The 17,155-nt window shown below is 41.1% G+C and overlaps 1 protein-coding gene across 1 annotated transcript in view; it reads right to left on the bottom strand.

The window, feature by feature from the left end:
* Positions 1 to 17,155, bottom strand: part of C19H16orf87 (chromosome 19 C16orf87 homolog) — a 54,729-nt gene that overhangs the window by 15,463 nt on the left and 22,111 nt on the right. The window contains exons 2-3 of the mRNA XM_045986740.1: positions 15,509 to 16,044; positions 21 to 117 (exon numbers count right to left, since the gene is read on the bottom strand). Coding sequence (XP_045842696.1) covers positions 21 to 117; positions 15,509 to 16,044 — 633 coding nt within the window. The remainder of the gene's footprint in view (positions 1 to 20; positions 118 to 15,508; positions 16,045 to 17,155) is intronic.

Raw genomic sequence — 17,155 nt, 5'->3', positions numbered from 1 at the left:
TGGTAAACTCTCTCAATTACCTGTAAAAGGTGATGATTTCTCTGAGTGTTTTACTTTCAGAAGTTTCCTATTAATAAATATACAACCACAGGGACAAGATTTACATGCAACAGGAACCTGGAGAGGAAAAAAAAGGGGAAAAAATTACTACTTTACTATTTATTAAACTTCTGAAGTATTTATGTGTCTTTTCAACTAAGCACAAACTTACTTGAAGGTAGAGATAACACTTTTATTAAAACTCCACCTCTTCATAAAAATTATTCAAGATAGGAAATCATACCCATCCCATTCTCCTAATCCTTTATAGTTCCAAGCATATGGTAAATGTTTAATAACAACTAACGTGAGTGGCCACAGGAAGAATGTAAAATAAAAAAAACTATTTGCTGGCTGGGGTAGGAGTCAAGATGGCAGAGGAGTAGCAGACCAAGATGCATCAGGTAGCAGGAGTTCAGCTACACGGTTATCAAACCATTCCAAACATCCACAAACCCAACAGCAGATCAAAAAAAAGAAGAGCAGCAATTCTAGAAACAGAAAATCGACCACTTTCTGAAAGGTAGGACATGAAGAGAAATGAATCTGAAGCTATAGAAAGACCGTGAAGGGAGGGGCCAGCTCCCAGCAAGCAGCAGGGCAAAAAAGCACAAAATCCAACCTTTTAGAAGTCTGCTCCACTGAAGGACATTGCTCCAGAGGCCAAGCGGGGGTGGAGCCCATACGGGGACAGTGTAGTCTCAGGTCCCACGGGGTCACAGAAGGTTCAGGGTGTCTGAGTGTAGCAGAGCTCACAGGTATCAGAGCAGGGAAGCTGGCTACAGAGACGGAGCCAAAGATTGAGCTCTCAGCTTGGGGTTACCTTAAACTGTGATCCGTGGCACAATCGGGCCACTAGTCTTCAAGTAGGGACGCCACAAGTGGCAGATCTGGTGAGACCCGCTTTCCTTCTCTGAAGGCAGGAATCTGCTGTGTTTGGAGACTCCAAATGGACCTGTGTGCCAGAGACGGAGGCGCTCGATCGCAGGCAGGTGAGCTCAGAGTCTGCCGGAGACCAGGAAGATGGGAGTGACTGAACGCTTTTCTCCAAGGGCACACTGAGGAGTGGGGCCCCGAGCTCTCAGTTCCTCCAGGCCAGAGGTTGGGAGGCCACTATTTTCATTCCTGTGCTCCAGAGGTCTACAGAAAGTGTTCAGGGAACAAAAGCTCCCCAGAGCGAACCCGAGCAGATTACTTAGCCCTTAGCCTGGCCCCTGGTAAGGGCAGCACAATTCCGCCTCAGGTAAAGACATTTGAGAATCACTACAATAGGCCCAGCCCAGAAGATCAGCAAGAACATCCAGCTAAGACCAAGCTCACTGATCAAGGAGAAGAGCGGAATTCCAGAGGAGGGGGAAGCAAAGCATGGAATTTGTAACTTTGTACCCATGATTCTTTAGTCTTGCAAAGTTAAATTTTTTTAATTTTATTTTTTTCTTATTCTAATTTTTTAAACTTTTCCTCTTTCCTCTTTTAACATTTATCTAGTTTACTGTAATAATAGCTTTCTTAAAAAAAACTTTTTAAGCCTTCATTATGATAGTCATTTTATCCTTCATTGTATCTAACTTAATTTTTTGTATACATATAGGGCTTTTTCTTCTAAAAAAGTTTTGGGATACAAACTCTTCTAATAGATCAAAATGTACCCTAAATCTAGCACAGGACTTTGTTCTCATCTCCAGCCTGAGAAAATTCTCTCTACTTTCTTTTCTAACCAACAATACTTTTACTAGAATTTTTTTTAATTTTCATCTTTACAGTCATATTCCATCCCTTCATCATGTTTATCCTTATTTTTATATATATTTAAGTTTTTCTTTCTTTAAAATTTTGGGAGGTAGTTTCTTCTAAGAGACCAAAATACACCTAAAATCAAGTGGGTGGCTCTGTTCTATTCACCAGTCTAATATTTTTTTTTTTAATTTTTCTTAAACTTCTTTTTATGCCCTTTCTTCTCCCTCTGATTGGGGTCTCTTCTGATTTAGTTAGCATACATTTTTTCTGGGGTCTTTGACACCCTTTTAGTATTTTATTCTCTCATTCATATATTCTTTTTTGCATAAAATGACAAGGTGGAAAAACTTACCAAAAAAAAAAAAAAAAAAAAAAAAAAAGAACAAGAGGCAGTACCAAAGGCTGGGATCTAATCAATATGGACATTGGTAATACGTCAGATCTAGAGTTCAGAATGACAATTCTCAAGGTGCTAGCTGGGCTCGAAAAAGGCATGGAAGATATTAGAGAAACGCTGTCTGGAGAAATAAAAGCCCTTTCTGGAGAAATAAAGGAACTAAAATCTAACCAAGCTGAAATCGAAAAAGCTATTAATGAGGTGCAATAAAAAATGGAGACTCTTGGGCACCTCGGGTAGCTCAGTGGGTTAAGCTTCTGCCTTCGGCTCAGGTCATGATCTCAGGGTCCTGGGATTGGGTCCTGCATCAGGCTCTCTGCTCAGCAGGGAGCCTGCTTCCTCCCTCTCTCTGCCTGCCTCTCTGCCTACTTGTGATCTCACTCTGTGTGTCAAATAAATAAATAAAATATTTTTTTAAAAACGGAGGCTCTTACTGCTAGGATAAATGAGGCAGAAGAGAGAATTAGTGATATAGAAGACCAAATGAAGGAGAATAAAGAAGCTGAGCAAAATAGAGACAAACAACTACTGGACCATGAGGGGAGAATTCAGAAGATAAGTGATACCATAAGATGAAACAGTATTAGAATAATTGGGATTCCAGAAGAAGAGAGAGACAGGGGGGCAGAAGATATATTGGAGATAATTATTCTAGAGAATTTCCCTAACATGGCAAAGGAAACAAGCATCAAAATCCAGGAGGCACAGAGAGCCCCCATCAAAATCTATAATAGGTCCACATCCCGTTTATCTAAGAGTAAAACTTATAAGTCTTAATGACAAATAAAATCCTGAAAGCAGCCGGGACAAGAAGTCTGTAACACACAATAGTAAAAAATATTAGATTGGCAGCAGACTTATCCACAGAGACCTGGCAGGCCAGAAAGAATTGGCATGATATATTCAGAGCACTAAACGAGAAAAACATGCAGCCAAGAATAGTATACCCAGCTAGGCTATCACTGAAAATAGAAGGAGAGATAAAAAGCTTCCAGGACAAACAAAAACTAAAAGAATTTGTAAACACCAAACCAGTTCTACAGGAAATATTGAAAGGGGTCCTCTAAGGAAAGAGAGTCTAAAAGTAGTAGGCCAGAAAGGAACAGAGACAATATACAGTAACCGTCACCTTACAGGAAATACAATGGCACTAAATTCATATCTTTCAATAGTTACCAAGAATGTCAATGGGCTAAATGCCCCAATCAAAAGACACAGGGTATCAGAATAGATAAAAAACCAAAACCCATCAATATGCTCTCTACAAGAAACTCATTTTAGACCCAAAGACACCTCCAGATTTAAAGTGAAGTGGTGGAAAGTAACTTATCATGCTAATGGACATCAAAAGAAAGCTGGGGTGGCAATCCTTATATCAGACAAATACGATTTTAAGCCAAAGACTATAATAAGACATAAGGAAGGACACTATATCATACTTCAACGGTCTTTCTAACAAGAAGATCTAACAATTTTAAATATCTATGCCCCTAACATGGGAGCAGCCAAGTATATAAAACAATTGATAACAAAATCAAAAAAACACATCAGCAATAATACAATAATAGTAGGGGACTTTAACAGCCCCCTCACTGAAATGGACAGATCACCCAAGCAAAAGATCAACAAGAAAATAAAGGCTTTAAATGACACTCTGACCAGATGGACATCACAGATATACTCAGAACATTCCATCCCAAAACAATGGAATACACATTCTTCTCTAGTGCACATGGAACATTCTCCAGAATAGATCACATCCTGGGTCACAAATCAGGTCTCAACCGGTACCAAAAGATTGGGATCATTCCCTGCATATTTTCAGACCACAATGCTCTCAAGCTAGAACTCAATCACAAGAAGAAAGTTGGAAAGAACCCAGATACATGGAGGCTAAAGAGCATCTTACTAAGAACCAAATGGGTCAACCAGGAAATTAAAGAAGAATTGGAAAAATTCATGGAAACAAATGATAATAGAAACACAACTGTTCAAAATCTGTGGGACACAGCAAAAGCAGTCCTGAGAGGAAAATATATAGCGATACAAGCCTTTCTCAAGAAACAAGAAGGGTCTCAAATATACACCCTAACCCTACACCTAAAGGAGCTGGAGAAAGAACAGCAAAGAAAGCCTAAACCCAGTAGGAGAAGAGAAATAATAAAGATGACAGCAGAAATCAATGAAATAGAAACAAAAACAAAACAAACAAAAAAAAACCAGTCGAACATACCAAGAAACTAGGAGCTGGTTCTTTGAAAGAATTAATAAGATTAATAAACCCTCGACCAGACTTATCAAAAAGAAAAAAGACCCAAATAAATAAAATCATGAATGAAAGAGGAGAGATCACAACCAACACCAAAGAAATACAAACAATTATAAGAACATATTATGAGCAACTATACACCAGCAAATTTGACAATCTGGAAGAAATGCATACATTCTTAGAGACATATAAATTACCACAACTGAACCAGGAAGAAATAGAAAACCTGAACAGAACCATAACTAATAAGGAGATTGAAGCAGTCATCAAAAAATCTCCCAAAAAACAAGAGCCCAGGGCCAGATGGCTTCCCAGGGGAAATATACCAAACAGTTAAAGAAGAATTAATTCCTATTCTCCTGAAACTGTTCCAAAAATAGAAATGGAAGGAAAACTTCCAAACTCATTTTATGAGACCAGCATCACGTTGATCCCAAAACCAGACAGACCTCATCAAAAAAGAGAATTACAAACCAATATCCTTGATGAACACAGATATAAAAAATTCTCACCAAAATACTAGCCAGTAGGATCCAACAGTCCATAAAGGGATTATTCACCACAACCAACTGGATTTATTCCAGGGCTGCAAGGTTGGTTCAACATCTGAAAATCAATCAATGTGATACAATACATTAACAAAAGAAAGAACAAGGATGCTTGTTCTGAAAAAGCATTTGACAAAGTATAGCATCCTTTCTTGATCAAAACTCTTCAAAGTGTAGGAACAGAGGATACATACCTCAGTATCAAAGCCATCTATGAAAAACCCACTGCAAATATCATTCTCAATGGAGAAAAACTGAGAGCTTTTCCACTAAGGTCAGGAACACGGGAGGGATGTCCATTATCACCACTGCTATTCAACATAGTACTAGAAGTCCTCGCCTCAGCAATCAGACAACAAAAAGAAACTAAAGGTATCCAAATCAGCAAAGAAAAGGTCAAACTATCACTCTTCGCAGATGATATGATACTTTATGTGGAAAACCCAAAAGACTCCACTCCAAAACTGCTAGAACTTGTACAGAAATTCAGTAAAGTGTCAGGATATAAAATCAATGCACAGAAATCAGTTGCATTTCAGCTGCACAAGAAAGACAGAAGAAAGAGAAATTAAGGAGTCAATCCCATTTACAACTGCACCCAAAACCATAAGATACCTAGGAATAAATCTAACCAAAGAGGCAAAGAATCTGTACTCAGAAAACTATAAGGTACTCATGAAAGAAATTGAGGAAGATACTAAGAAATGGAAAAATGTTCCATGCTCATGGATTGGAAGAACAAATGTTGTGAAAATGTCTATGCTACCTAAAGCAATCTACACGTTTACTATAATCCCTATCAAAATACTATCCATTTTTTTTCAAAGAAATGGAACAAATAATCCTAAAATTTATATGGAACCAGAAAAGACCTCGAATAGCCAGAGGAATGTTGAAAAAGAAAGCCAAAGTTGGTGGCATTACAATTCCAGACTTCAGGCTCTATTACAAAGCTGTCATCATCAAGACAGTATAGTACTGGCACAAAAACAGACACATAGATCAATGGAACAGAATAGAGAGCCCAGAAATAGACCCTCAACCCTATGGTCAACTAATCTTTGACAAAGCAGAAAAGAATGCCAATGGAAAAAAAACAGTCTCTTCAACAATGGGAAAATTGGACAGCCATGTGCAGAAAAATGAAACTGGACCATTTCCTTACACCACACACAAAAATAGACTCCAAATGGATGAAAGACCTCAATGTGAGAAAGGAATCCATCAAAATCCTTGAGGAGAACACGGGCAGCAGCCTCTTCGATCTCAGCCTCAGCAACTTCTTCCTAGAAACGTTGCCAAAGGCAAGGGAAGCAAGGACAAAAATGAACTATTGAGACTTCATCAAGATCAAAAGCTTTTGCACAGCAAAGGAAACAGTCAACAAAACCAAAAGATAACTGACAGAATGGGAGAAGATATTTCAAACAACCTATCAGATAAAGGGCTAGTATCCAAAATCTAGAAAGTACTTATCAAACTCAACAACCAAAGAACAAACAATCCAATCAAGAAATGGGCAGAAGACATGAACAGACATTTCTGCAAAGAAGACATCCAGATGGCCAACAGACACATGAAAAAGTGCTCCACATCACTCGGCATATGAGATACCATCTCACATCAGTCGGAATGGCTAAAATTAACAAGTCAGGAAATGACAAATGCTGGTGAGGATGCGGAGAAAGGGGAACCCTCCTACACTGTTGGTGGGAATGCAAGCTGGTACAGCCACTCTGGAAAACAGCATGGAGGTGCCTCGAAAAGTTGAAAATAGAGCTACCCTATGACCCAGCAATCATGCTACTGGGTATTTACCCTAAAGATACGAATGTAGTGATCCGAAGGGGCACGTGTACCCGAATGTTTATAGCAGCAATGTCCACAATAGCCAAACTATGGAAAGAACCTAGATGTCCATCAACAGATGAATGGATAAAGAAGAGGTGGTATACCACCTCTTCTTTATCCATATATATATATATATATCCATATATATATATATATATATATATATATATGTATATGTGTATATATATATATATATATATGTATATGTGTATATATATATATATACACAATGGAATACTATACAGCCATCAAAAGAAATGAAATCTTGCCATTTGTGACAACGTGGATGGAACTAGAGGGTATTATGCTGAGTGAAATAAGTCAATCAGAGAAAGACAATTATCATATGATCTCTCTGATATGAGGATTTTGAGAGGCAAAGTGGGGGACTTGGGGGTTAGAAAAGAATAAATGAAACAAGATGGGATCAGGAGGGAGACGATCTACAAGAGACTCTTAATCTCACAAAACAAACTCAGGGATGCCCGGGGGAGGGCAGTAGGGAGAGGGTGGTTGGGTTATGGACACTGGGGACAGTATGTGCTATGGTGAGTACTGGGAAGTGTATAAACCTGACAATTCACAGAGCTGTACCCCTGGGGCTAATAATACACTGTATGTTAATTTTTTAAAAGGTAATTAAAGAAATACCTATTTGCTAAAATGTCAGTCTCAGAATAGTTATAACATGGATTAGAGTAGGAAAAAGTGACTAGGAAATTATTACATTAATTCTAGAATGAGAGGCCATTGGCTTGTTTGCAATGCTGGCAGGGGAATGTATTTCAAAAAAACAAAAAAACAAAAACCACAAAGAGTATATTTGACAGACATTTTATTTTTTTTTTTTTACAGATTTTATTTATTTATTTGTCAGGCAGACAGAGTGGCAGGCAGAGGCAGAGGGAGAAGCAGACTCCCTGCTGAGCAAGGAGCCTGATGTGGGACACGATCCCAGGATGCTGGGATCATGACCTGTGAAGGCAGCTGCTTAACCAACTGAGCCACCCAGGCATCCCTTGACAGATATTTTAAAGGGAGGAAGAAACAAGAAGTAGACACAAATTGATTACTAATGATAAAATAGAATTGAAAACATGTGATTTCTTTTCTCATCCACCAGTTTTTCAGAGTATGTTGTTTAATTTCTACAAAATTTTTGAATTTTCTAGTTTTCCTTTGTTGTTGATTTCTCACTTTATTCTGCTGTGGTTGGAGAAGATACTTTAAATGGTATCAGTCTTAAAAAATTAACTTTGGGGGTGCCTGGTGGCTCGGTCATTGGGCGTCAGCTCAAGTTGTGATGCCAGCGTCCTGGGATCAAGTCCTGCATCAGGCTCCCTGCTAGGTGGGAAGCCTGTTTCTCCCTCTCCCACTCCCCCTGTCTGTGTTCCCTCTCTCGCTGTGTCTCTCTCTGTCAAATAAATAAATTAAAAAAAAAAATTAACTTTGATTCTCACCTTATGCCATATACAAATATGGACTACAGACCTACATGAAATATTTTAAACTATAAAACTTCTAGAAAATAGCAAAATACCAAAAAAAAAAAAAAGAAAGAAAGAAAGAAAGAGAAAGAAAGAACATGAGAGAAGAAGAGACCCAGTACTAATTCCTAGAAAGGGCTTATTTACAATAGCCAGTTTGAGGGAAAGGAACATGGAAAACTATAAAATAGGTGCCAGACATAGGTTCTCCTAGTCTCCTGTAGAGGAAAGACCCTGAACAAATCTCATAAGCCCTGCAGGTTTCTGTTTTCTTTGCTAAGGTCTTTACTACCTGAAGTAGTCTGTGATCTTCACATAGTTTTAAGTGAAAAAAATGATTATCATTTGACAGCTTTATTGTTATAACAAACATACAATAAACTATACATATTTAAAACGTACAATTTTACATGTTTTGACAATTGTATATGCCCATGAAACCATCACCATCAAGATAGTCAATATATACATCATCCCTAAGTCTCCTCATATGCCTTTGTAATCTACCTCTCCTTAGCATCTCCCTCAATATCCCCAAGCAACTACTGATCAGCTAGCACTATAGATCAGCTTGAATTTTCTAAAGTTTTATGTAAATGGAATCTTAAGTACATGCTCTTTCTTTGTTTAGCTTCACTTAGCATAATTATTTTGAGATGTGTCCATGTTTTTGCATATAACAAGTTCTTTGCTTTTATTGCTGAATACTATTCCATATGAAGATATACCACAGTTTATCTGTACATGTTGACTGTTTTCAGTTTTTAGCTATTACAAATAAAGCTACTATGAACTTCCATGCAAAAGTCTTTGTGTATATGTATATATATTACACACACATGTGTACACACACATACACACACACATTCTTTTCTCTTGAATAAATAGCTAAAAGTGGAAATGGTTGGATCATATGATAGGTCTAACTTTTTAAGAAAACTGCCAAACTTGGGTACCTGGGTGGCTCAGCGGTTAAGCATCTGCCTCCAGCTCAGATCATGATCCTAGGACTCTGGTCATGATCCCAGGACTCTGGGATCAAGCCTCACACGATGGGGCTCTCTGCTCAGCAGGGAGCCTGCTTTTCCCTCTCCCTCTGCTTGTGCTCTCTGTCAAATAAGTAAAATTTCTTAAAAAAAAAAAAGAAAGAAAGAAAGAAAGAAAACTGATCAACTATTTCCCAAAGAGGTTGTACCATTTTATATTTCCACCAGCAGTGTGTGAGATGTCCAGTTCCTCCACATCCTCATCAATATTTGGTATATTCTTTTTTAGTTATTCCAGTAGGGTCTCACTGTGGTAATACACATATCCCTAATGACTAACGATGTTGTGCATTTTTCTATAAGCTTATATGCTGCCTGTAAGTCTACTCTGGTGAAGTAATCTATTCAAATTTATGCCTATTTTTTAATATTTTCTTATTATTAACCTTTGAAAGCCCTTTATGTATTCTGGATACAAGTCCTCTAGTACATATACATGCTTTGCAAGGTTCTTATTTGTTCATGTCTTCTTTTCTTTTTCTAAACAGTGATTTTCGAAGAACAGAAGTTTTCATTCTGATTAAGTCCAATTTATCATTTTTTTCTTTTATAGGTCATGCTTTTGGTGTTGCAACACCAAACAATTGCCTAACTTAAGTTCACAAAGATTTTTTTAGTATTTTCTGGAAGTTTAAATTTTTTCATGTAGGTCTACAAATCCATCTTGAAATATTATTTGTATACGGCACACATAAGAATTCAAGTTCTTGGGGCGCCTGGGTGGCTCAGTGGGTTAAAGCCTCTGCCTTCGGCTCGGGTCATGATCCCAGGATCCTGGCATCAAGCCCCGCGTCGGGCTCTCTGCTCTGCAGGGAGCCTGCTCCCTCCTCTCTCTACCTGCCTCTCTGCATAGTTGTGATTTCTCTCTGTCAAATAAATAAAATATTAAAAAAAAAAAAAAGAATTCAAGTTCTTTTTTTTTTTTTTTTTTTTTAAGAATTATTTACTTGGAGAGAGAGAGAACAGGGGAAAGGGCAGAGGAAGAGGGAGAAGGAGAGAGAAACCTAAGCAGATTGCACTGAGTACAGAGCCTGACACTGAGCAGAGCCTGACATGGGGCTCAATCTCACTTGAGGCATTACCACTGAGATCACGACCTCAGCCGAAACCAAGAGTTGGATGCTTAACCGACTATGCCACCCACGTGCCCCAAGTTCATTTTTTAAGATAGGTATCAAAGTAACTTCTCCAAACACAACATGACAAAGTTAGAAACAAACAGAAAGGAAAACTAGAAAATTCAAAAAATTTTAGAAATTAAGCAACATACTCTGAAATAACCAATGGATTAAAAAAATAAATCAGGGGCGCCTGGGTGGCTCAGTGGGTTAAGCCGCTGCCTTCGGCTCAGGTCATGATCTCAGGGTCCTGGGATCGAGTCCCGCATCCGGCTCTCTGCTCAGCAGCGAGCCTGCTTCCCTCTCTCTCTCTCTGCCTGCCTCTCTGTCTACTTGTGATGTCTCTCTGTCAAATAAATAAATAAATAAATAATTTTTTTTTAAGTAAATCATAAGGAAAAATAGAAAATACATAGAGATGACTGAAAACAAAAATATAACCTACCAAAACTCGTAGGACACAGTGAAAGCAATGTTAAGCAGGAAAGTTATACAGCTGTAAAAGCTTACACTAAGAAAGAAGATCTCGGGGTTCCTGGGTGGCTCAGTGGGTTAAAGCCTCTACCTTCGGCCTGGGTCATGATCCCAGGGTCCTGGGATTGAGCCCCACATCAAGCCCCACATCGGGCTCTCTGCTCAGTGGGGAGCCTGCCTCCCTCTCTCTCTCTGCCTGTCTCTCTGCCTACTTGTGATCTCTGTTAAATAAATAAATAAAATCTTAAAAATATAAAAAAGAAAGATGATCTCAAATCAACAATCTAACTTTACAACTTAAAGAACTTGAAAAAGAGGGGCGCCTGGGTGGCTCAGTGGGTTGAAGCCTCTGCCTTCGGCTCGGGTCATGATCCCAGGGTCCTGGGATCGAGCCCCACATCGGGCTCTCTGCTCAGCGGGGAGCCTGCCTCTCCCTCTCTCTCCTCCTGCCTCTCTGCCTACTTGTGATCTCTGTCTGTCAAATAAATAAATAAAATTAAAAAAAAAAAAAGAACTTGAAAAAGAAGAGCAAACTAAACCCAAGCCAACATAAAGAGGGAAATATTAGTATTAGAGATAAAAAAAAATAGAAAATAGAGAAATAGTAAAGAAAATCAATAAAACGAAAGTTGGTTTCTTTGAAAAGATAAACAAAAATGACAAGCCTTTTGCTAGAGACGAAAAAAGAGGGAAGACTTTATTACAGATATACCTTATTTTTTTGCACTTTGCTTCATTGTGCTTCACAGATACTCTGGGTTTTACATATTGAAGGTTTATGGCAACATTTCATGGAGAAGGTCTATCACTATTTTTCCACCACATCTGCTCACTTTGTATCTTTGTCATGTCGTGGTAATTTTTGAAATATTTCAAACTTTTTCATCATGATCTTGGTTATAGTGATCTGTGATCAGTGATCTTTGATGTTACTATTTTAATTATTTTGGAGTGTCATGAAACACATCTATACGAGACAGCAAACTTAATCAATAAATGTGTGTGTTCTGAATACTCTACCAATTGGCCATTCCGTTTACCTCCTTCTCCTCAGGCCTCCCTGTACTAAGAAGCAGCAATATTGAAATTAGGCCAGTTAATAACCCTACGATGGCTTTTAAGTATTCAAGTTAAAGGAAAAGGCACACATTTCTCATTTTATTTTTTTTTTTAAAGATTTATTCTTTTGACAGAGAGAGGTCACAAGCAGACAGAGAGGCAGGCAGAGAGAGAGAGAGGGAAGCAGGCTCGCCACTGAGCAGAGAGCCCAATGCGGGACTCGATCCCAGGACCCTGAGATCATGACCTGAGCCGAAGGCGTGGCTTAACCCACTGAGCCTCCCAGGCGCCCCACACATTTCTCATTTTAAATCCAAAGCTAGAAATGATTAAGCTTAGTACAAAAGGCATGTCAAAAGCCAAGTAAGGCCGAAAGTCAGGCCTCTTACGCCAAACAGCCAAATTATAAATGAAAAGGAAAATTTCTTGAAGGAAATGGTGCTACTCCAGTGAACACACGAATGATAAGAAAGTGAAACAGCCTTATAGTCGATATGCAGAAAATTTTGTTTGTTTGGAAAAAAAAAAAAAATCAAACCAGTCACAATATTCCCTTAAGCCAAAACCTAATTTAGAGCAAGGCCTGAACTTCATTCAAGTCTATGAAGGCTGAGACAGAAAGCAAATTAGTGGTTGCTAGTAGCTAGGGGCTAGGTAGTTTTGAGAATGACTGTTTTATGGAAACAAGGTCTCACCTCAGAGTGATAAAAATGTTTTGGAATTCGATAGTGGTAATGGTTGTACAACACTATAAATATATTAATGCCACTGAAGTAGACCCTTTAACATGGTTCAAATGGTGAATTTTATCTTTTTTACCACAATGAAAAAATCAATTGTATTTCTGTACATAATGAAATTGATAAAACGAAAATTTTAAAACAATTCCACTCACAAAAGCATCCAAAAAATTGAACTCAATAGGGAAAAATTTACAAAATATGTTCAAAATCTGTACAATGAAAACTACACATACTGCTGAGTGAAATATTCAGAGGAGGCAGTAAATTTCACTTACCAAAGGAGGGAATGTAAAAAGAGGCAATTATTTTGAAAAGATAGACACTGCATTATGACATCAAAGATGTCTTACAGATGGTTTTAATTGAAGAAGTTTTAAATGAACTCTACTTTTCCTAGTTAAGAATAACCAAACTTTATAGACCAAGGAAACTGTTAAAAAAATTTCATGGTGGGGGTGGGGGGCGTGTGGGTGGCTCAGAGAGTTAAAGCCTCTGCCTTCAGCTCAGGTCATGATCCCAGGGTTCTGGGATGGAGCCCACACTGGGCTCTCTGCTCAGCAGGGAGCCTGCTTCCCTTCCTCTCTCTCTGCCTGCCTCTCTGCGTACTTGTGATCTCTGTCAAATAAATAAATAAATCTTAAAAAGAAAAAAAAATTCATGGGGGGCACCTGGGTGGTTCAGTCGTTAAGCGTCTGCCTTTGGCTCAGGTCATGATCCCAAGGTCCTGGGATCGAGCCCTGCATGGAGCTCCCTGCTCAGCGGGAAGGCTGCTTCTCCCTCTCCTACTCTCCCTGTAGTAGTCCCTCTTTCACTATGTCTCTGTCAAATAAATAAATAAAATCTTAAAAAAAAAAAATTTCATGGGATTATGACATGTTAGTAAAGGGTTAACGAAAGTCTTCACTGAGAAAAAAGGCTTTTGCTTAAGTCTAGCACCCCAACCCTGGCAGCCTAATCAAATAATACTATTAGACAATATTGCTTATGGTAAAAATGACACGTAATCGGCATCTGGACTGGAAGGCATGAAGTTTCAGGCTTCCCGAAGTACAATAAATATAATCATGCCATTCCCGGCAAAACCTTGGAAGCAAAGGCCTTACTCGTGGGCTAAGAAACATGAAATTTCTAAGCTATGGTAAGTCTTGCAACCACTCCGACCATTTTGTTTTCACACCTGAACTGTCATTTGGGAAGGCAGAGAAAGCCCCTGGTATGCTGTGAGGATCCTTACTGACGACAATTCTTTTTTTTTTTTTTTTTTAAGATTTTTTATTTATTTATTTGACAGAGAGAGATCACAAGTAGACAGAGAGGCAGGCAGAGAGAGAGAGAGGGAAGCAGGCTTGCCGCTGAGCAGAAAGCCCGATGTGGGGCTCGATCCCAGGACCCTGAGATCATGACCCGAGCGGAAGGCAGCGGCTTAACCCACTGAGCCACCCAGGCGCCCCACTGACGACAATTCTGATGCTGTTCTGATTACATGCAGTGTTTCCATCTGGGTCCGGGGCAGGCCTGAATGGCTAGCTGAACCCTAGACCCTGGTGGTCATAAAGCCATTGCATGACCTTATGAAATGAGTTTATAAAACAGATACTAAAAATTCAAGAAGCGGGGGCGCCTGGGTGGCTCAGTGGGTTAAGCCTCTGCCTTCAGCTCAGGTCATGATCCCAGGGTCCTCCGATGGAGCCCCGCATCAAGTCCTGCATGGGGCTTCCTGCTGGGGGGGGCGGGGAAGCCTGCTTCCCCACGCCCCCGCCTGCCTCTCTGCCTATTTGTGATCTCTCTCTCTCTCTCTCTCTCCGTCAAATAAATAAAATCTTTAAAAAAATATATTCAAGAAGCCACACACAGGTAGGAATGGCAAATTCATCTTTTTAAAAAGTTAAATACATACCATTTTAAAAGGGGAGTGCCTAGAAAAGTCGGGCTTTAACAGGGACTTAGTATTCAGCGGTGTTCTATTAAAAATTTGGAACAAAGTAATGATTATTAAGATCACCATTTACTGACATCTGAAAGGAAAATGTCATTATCGCTGCGCCCCCCCCCCCCTTTTTTAAGATTTTATTTATTTATTTGACAGAGAGATCACAAGTAGGCAGAGAGGCAGGCGGGGGGGGGGGGGCGGGGGGCAGGCTCCCGCGGAGCAGAGAGCCCCAAACGGGGCTCCATCCCAGAACTCAGGGATCATGACCTAAGGCGGAGGCAGAAGCTTAACCCACTGAGCCACCCAGGGGTCCCTGCTGCGGCTCTTTTTGTCACCGCACGCATCTAATGAGAACAAAGCAACCCTGCATGGCAGAAGGGGCTTTCGGAGTCAGAAGCCTGGAGCCTGGACTCGGGAGTCGGGAACACTGGGCATTCTCGTCGCGGCAGAAGGGGACTGAAGGGACAGTGCACGTCCACTTAAGACATGGCCCCCACACTCCCGCCGCTGTCACCCAGAGCCGGCCAGGGCGCCCGGTCCGCTCCAGACAAACCCACGCCTCCCTCCCGCGCCACGGGCCGCAGGACACACACAGTTGCTCGGCTAACGCCTCCAGGTGGGGACCAGCCACTGCAACCCCGGGAGTCCCCCTGGCATCCCCTCGGCTCAGCCCGGCCTCCCACCATGGACACCGAGCCCAAGGGCCAGACCACCCGGCGAGGCGGCCTCTCCACAGCCAACCGCCGCCGACAACGGCCGCCCGCCCGCGCACCCGCCCCGCCGGCCCCCGGGCCGGCCCTGGGCGCCCACCTGTTGGTCGCACTCGGGGCACGATTTGGTGGCCATCTTCACTTTCTTGGCTCTAGTTGCAGACATGCTCTTCTCCGGCGGCGGCGGCGGCGGCTGTGGCAGTGGCTGTGGCGGCGGCAGCTCCGGCTCCTCCGGCTCCTCCCCTCGTACCTCAGCGGCCCAGCCTCCACCCGCCCGGTCCCCGCCTGCCAGACCGAAGCTTGAACGGGAGCACGCGTGTGTGCGCGAGCCCGGGGGGAGCCTGAGAGCAACGAGGGCGGGGCAAGGCGTGCGTCCGTCGCGGCCACGGGCCTCTCGCGCCTGCTCCGCGGGGCCGCGAAGCGCGCTCTCACCGGCACCGCTCAGGTCCTCGAGAGCGTCCGGATTCTCAAGACAGGAGACCTCCTGAACCTTCCGGCGGCACAATAGCCACGCCTTCTCACCAGCGGACTGTGTGGGGGCGGGACTCGGCTGTAACGGGCGTCGGGTTTGACCAACGAATGCGCAGAAGGGCGGGCCTGTACTGGGCACGCCCTCTCCCCGGGAGGAAGGAGAACCTGAGTGAAAGAGGTGGAAGGGAAAGTGCTCACACAGGTCCTAGCATTTAATACACTTAAAAAATGCCAGCAACTCTAATCATTGAGAGACTGTAACAGACATCTGGTTAACGGTGTGGACCTAGGGTCAGGTATTGAAAATTCATTCATTTAGGGCGCCTAGGTGGCTCAGTGGGTTAAAGCCTCTGCCTTCACCTCAGGTCCTGATCCCAGGGTCCTGAGATCGAGGCCCCGCATCGGGCTCTCTGCTCAGTAGGGAGCCTGCTTCCTCCTCTCTCTCTGCCTCTCCCTCTCTCTGCCTCTCCGCCTACTTGTGATCTATGTCTGTCAAATAAAATTGTGATCTCTGTCAAATAAATAAAATCTTTTAAAAAAAATTCATTCATTTAGTTAAGACTTACTGTCAGGCAAATTTGAATTAAATGCAGTCTGCTCTGGAAGAGCACACTCTAGGTATTTAGAACCAGTACTTAACTGTCCACGATGAAAGACCACTTTTTAAAAATCCATCGGTCACTGATAGTTAACTAAATTAAGATTAAAAATAAGTTACACACCCCTGGGGATAAAAATACATTATATGTTTATAAAAAAAATTTTTTTAATTAAAAAAAAATAAGTTACACATAGAGGTGCCTGGGTGACTCGTTGGTTAAGCGTCTACCTTCTGCTCAGGTCGTGATCCCAGGGTCCTGGGACAGAGCCCTGCTCAGCGGAGAGCCTGCTTCTCCCTCTCCTGCTCTTCCCCTGCTTGTGCTTTCTCTTTCTCTCCCTCTGTCAAATAAATAAATTTAAAAAATAAATTACTCATAGATTGGAGAAAACTATACAAAACGCAATTTCATTTTTTTAAATGTGAAATTCAACAGACATAAAATTACATTTCAACAATCAGAACAGAGAGGAAATAATTTAAGAAACTGTATACTTTGTTTAGAGAAAATTTGTCAATTAGCATTTGTTACAGTGAACGGCTATTACCCTAAGTTTTTGTTGTACAATTGTAACTAAAGCAGATATGAGTGAAATTCTATCTCCTTATTAAATGCCTGTAAGCACACTTCAAATGAATACATTGAGTATAAAATATTTAAAGATTTCAGTGTGACAA

This window comes from Meles meles, chromosome 19, assembly GCF_922984935.1.
Source record: "Meles meles chromosome 19, mMelMel3.1 paternal haplotype, whole genome shotgun sequence".
Taxonomy (NCBI): Eukaryota; Metazoa; Chordata; class Mammalia; order Carnivora; family Mustelidae; genus Meles; species Meles meles.
The sequence above is the reverse complement of the archived record's forward strand: the minus strand, read 5'-3'. Positions and strand labels throughout refer to the sequence as shown.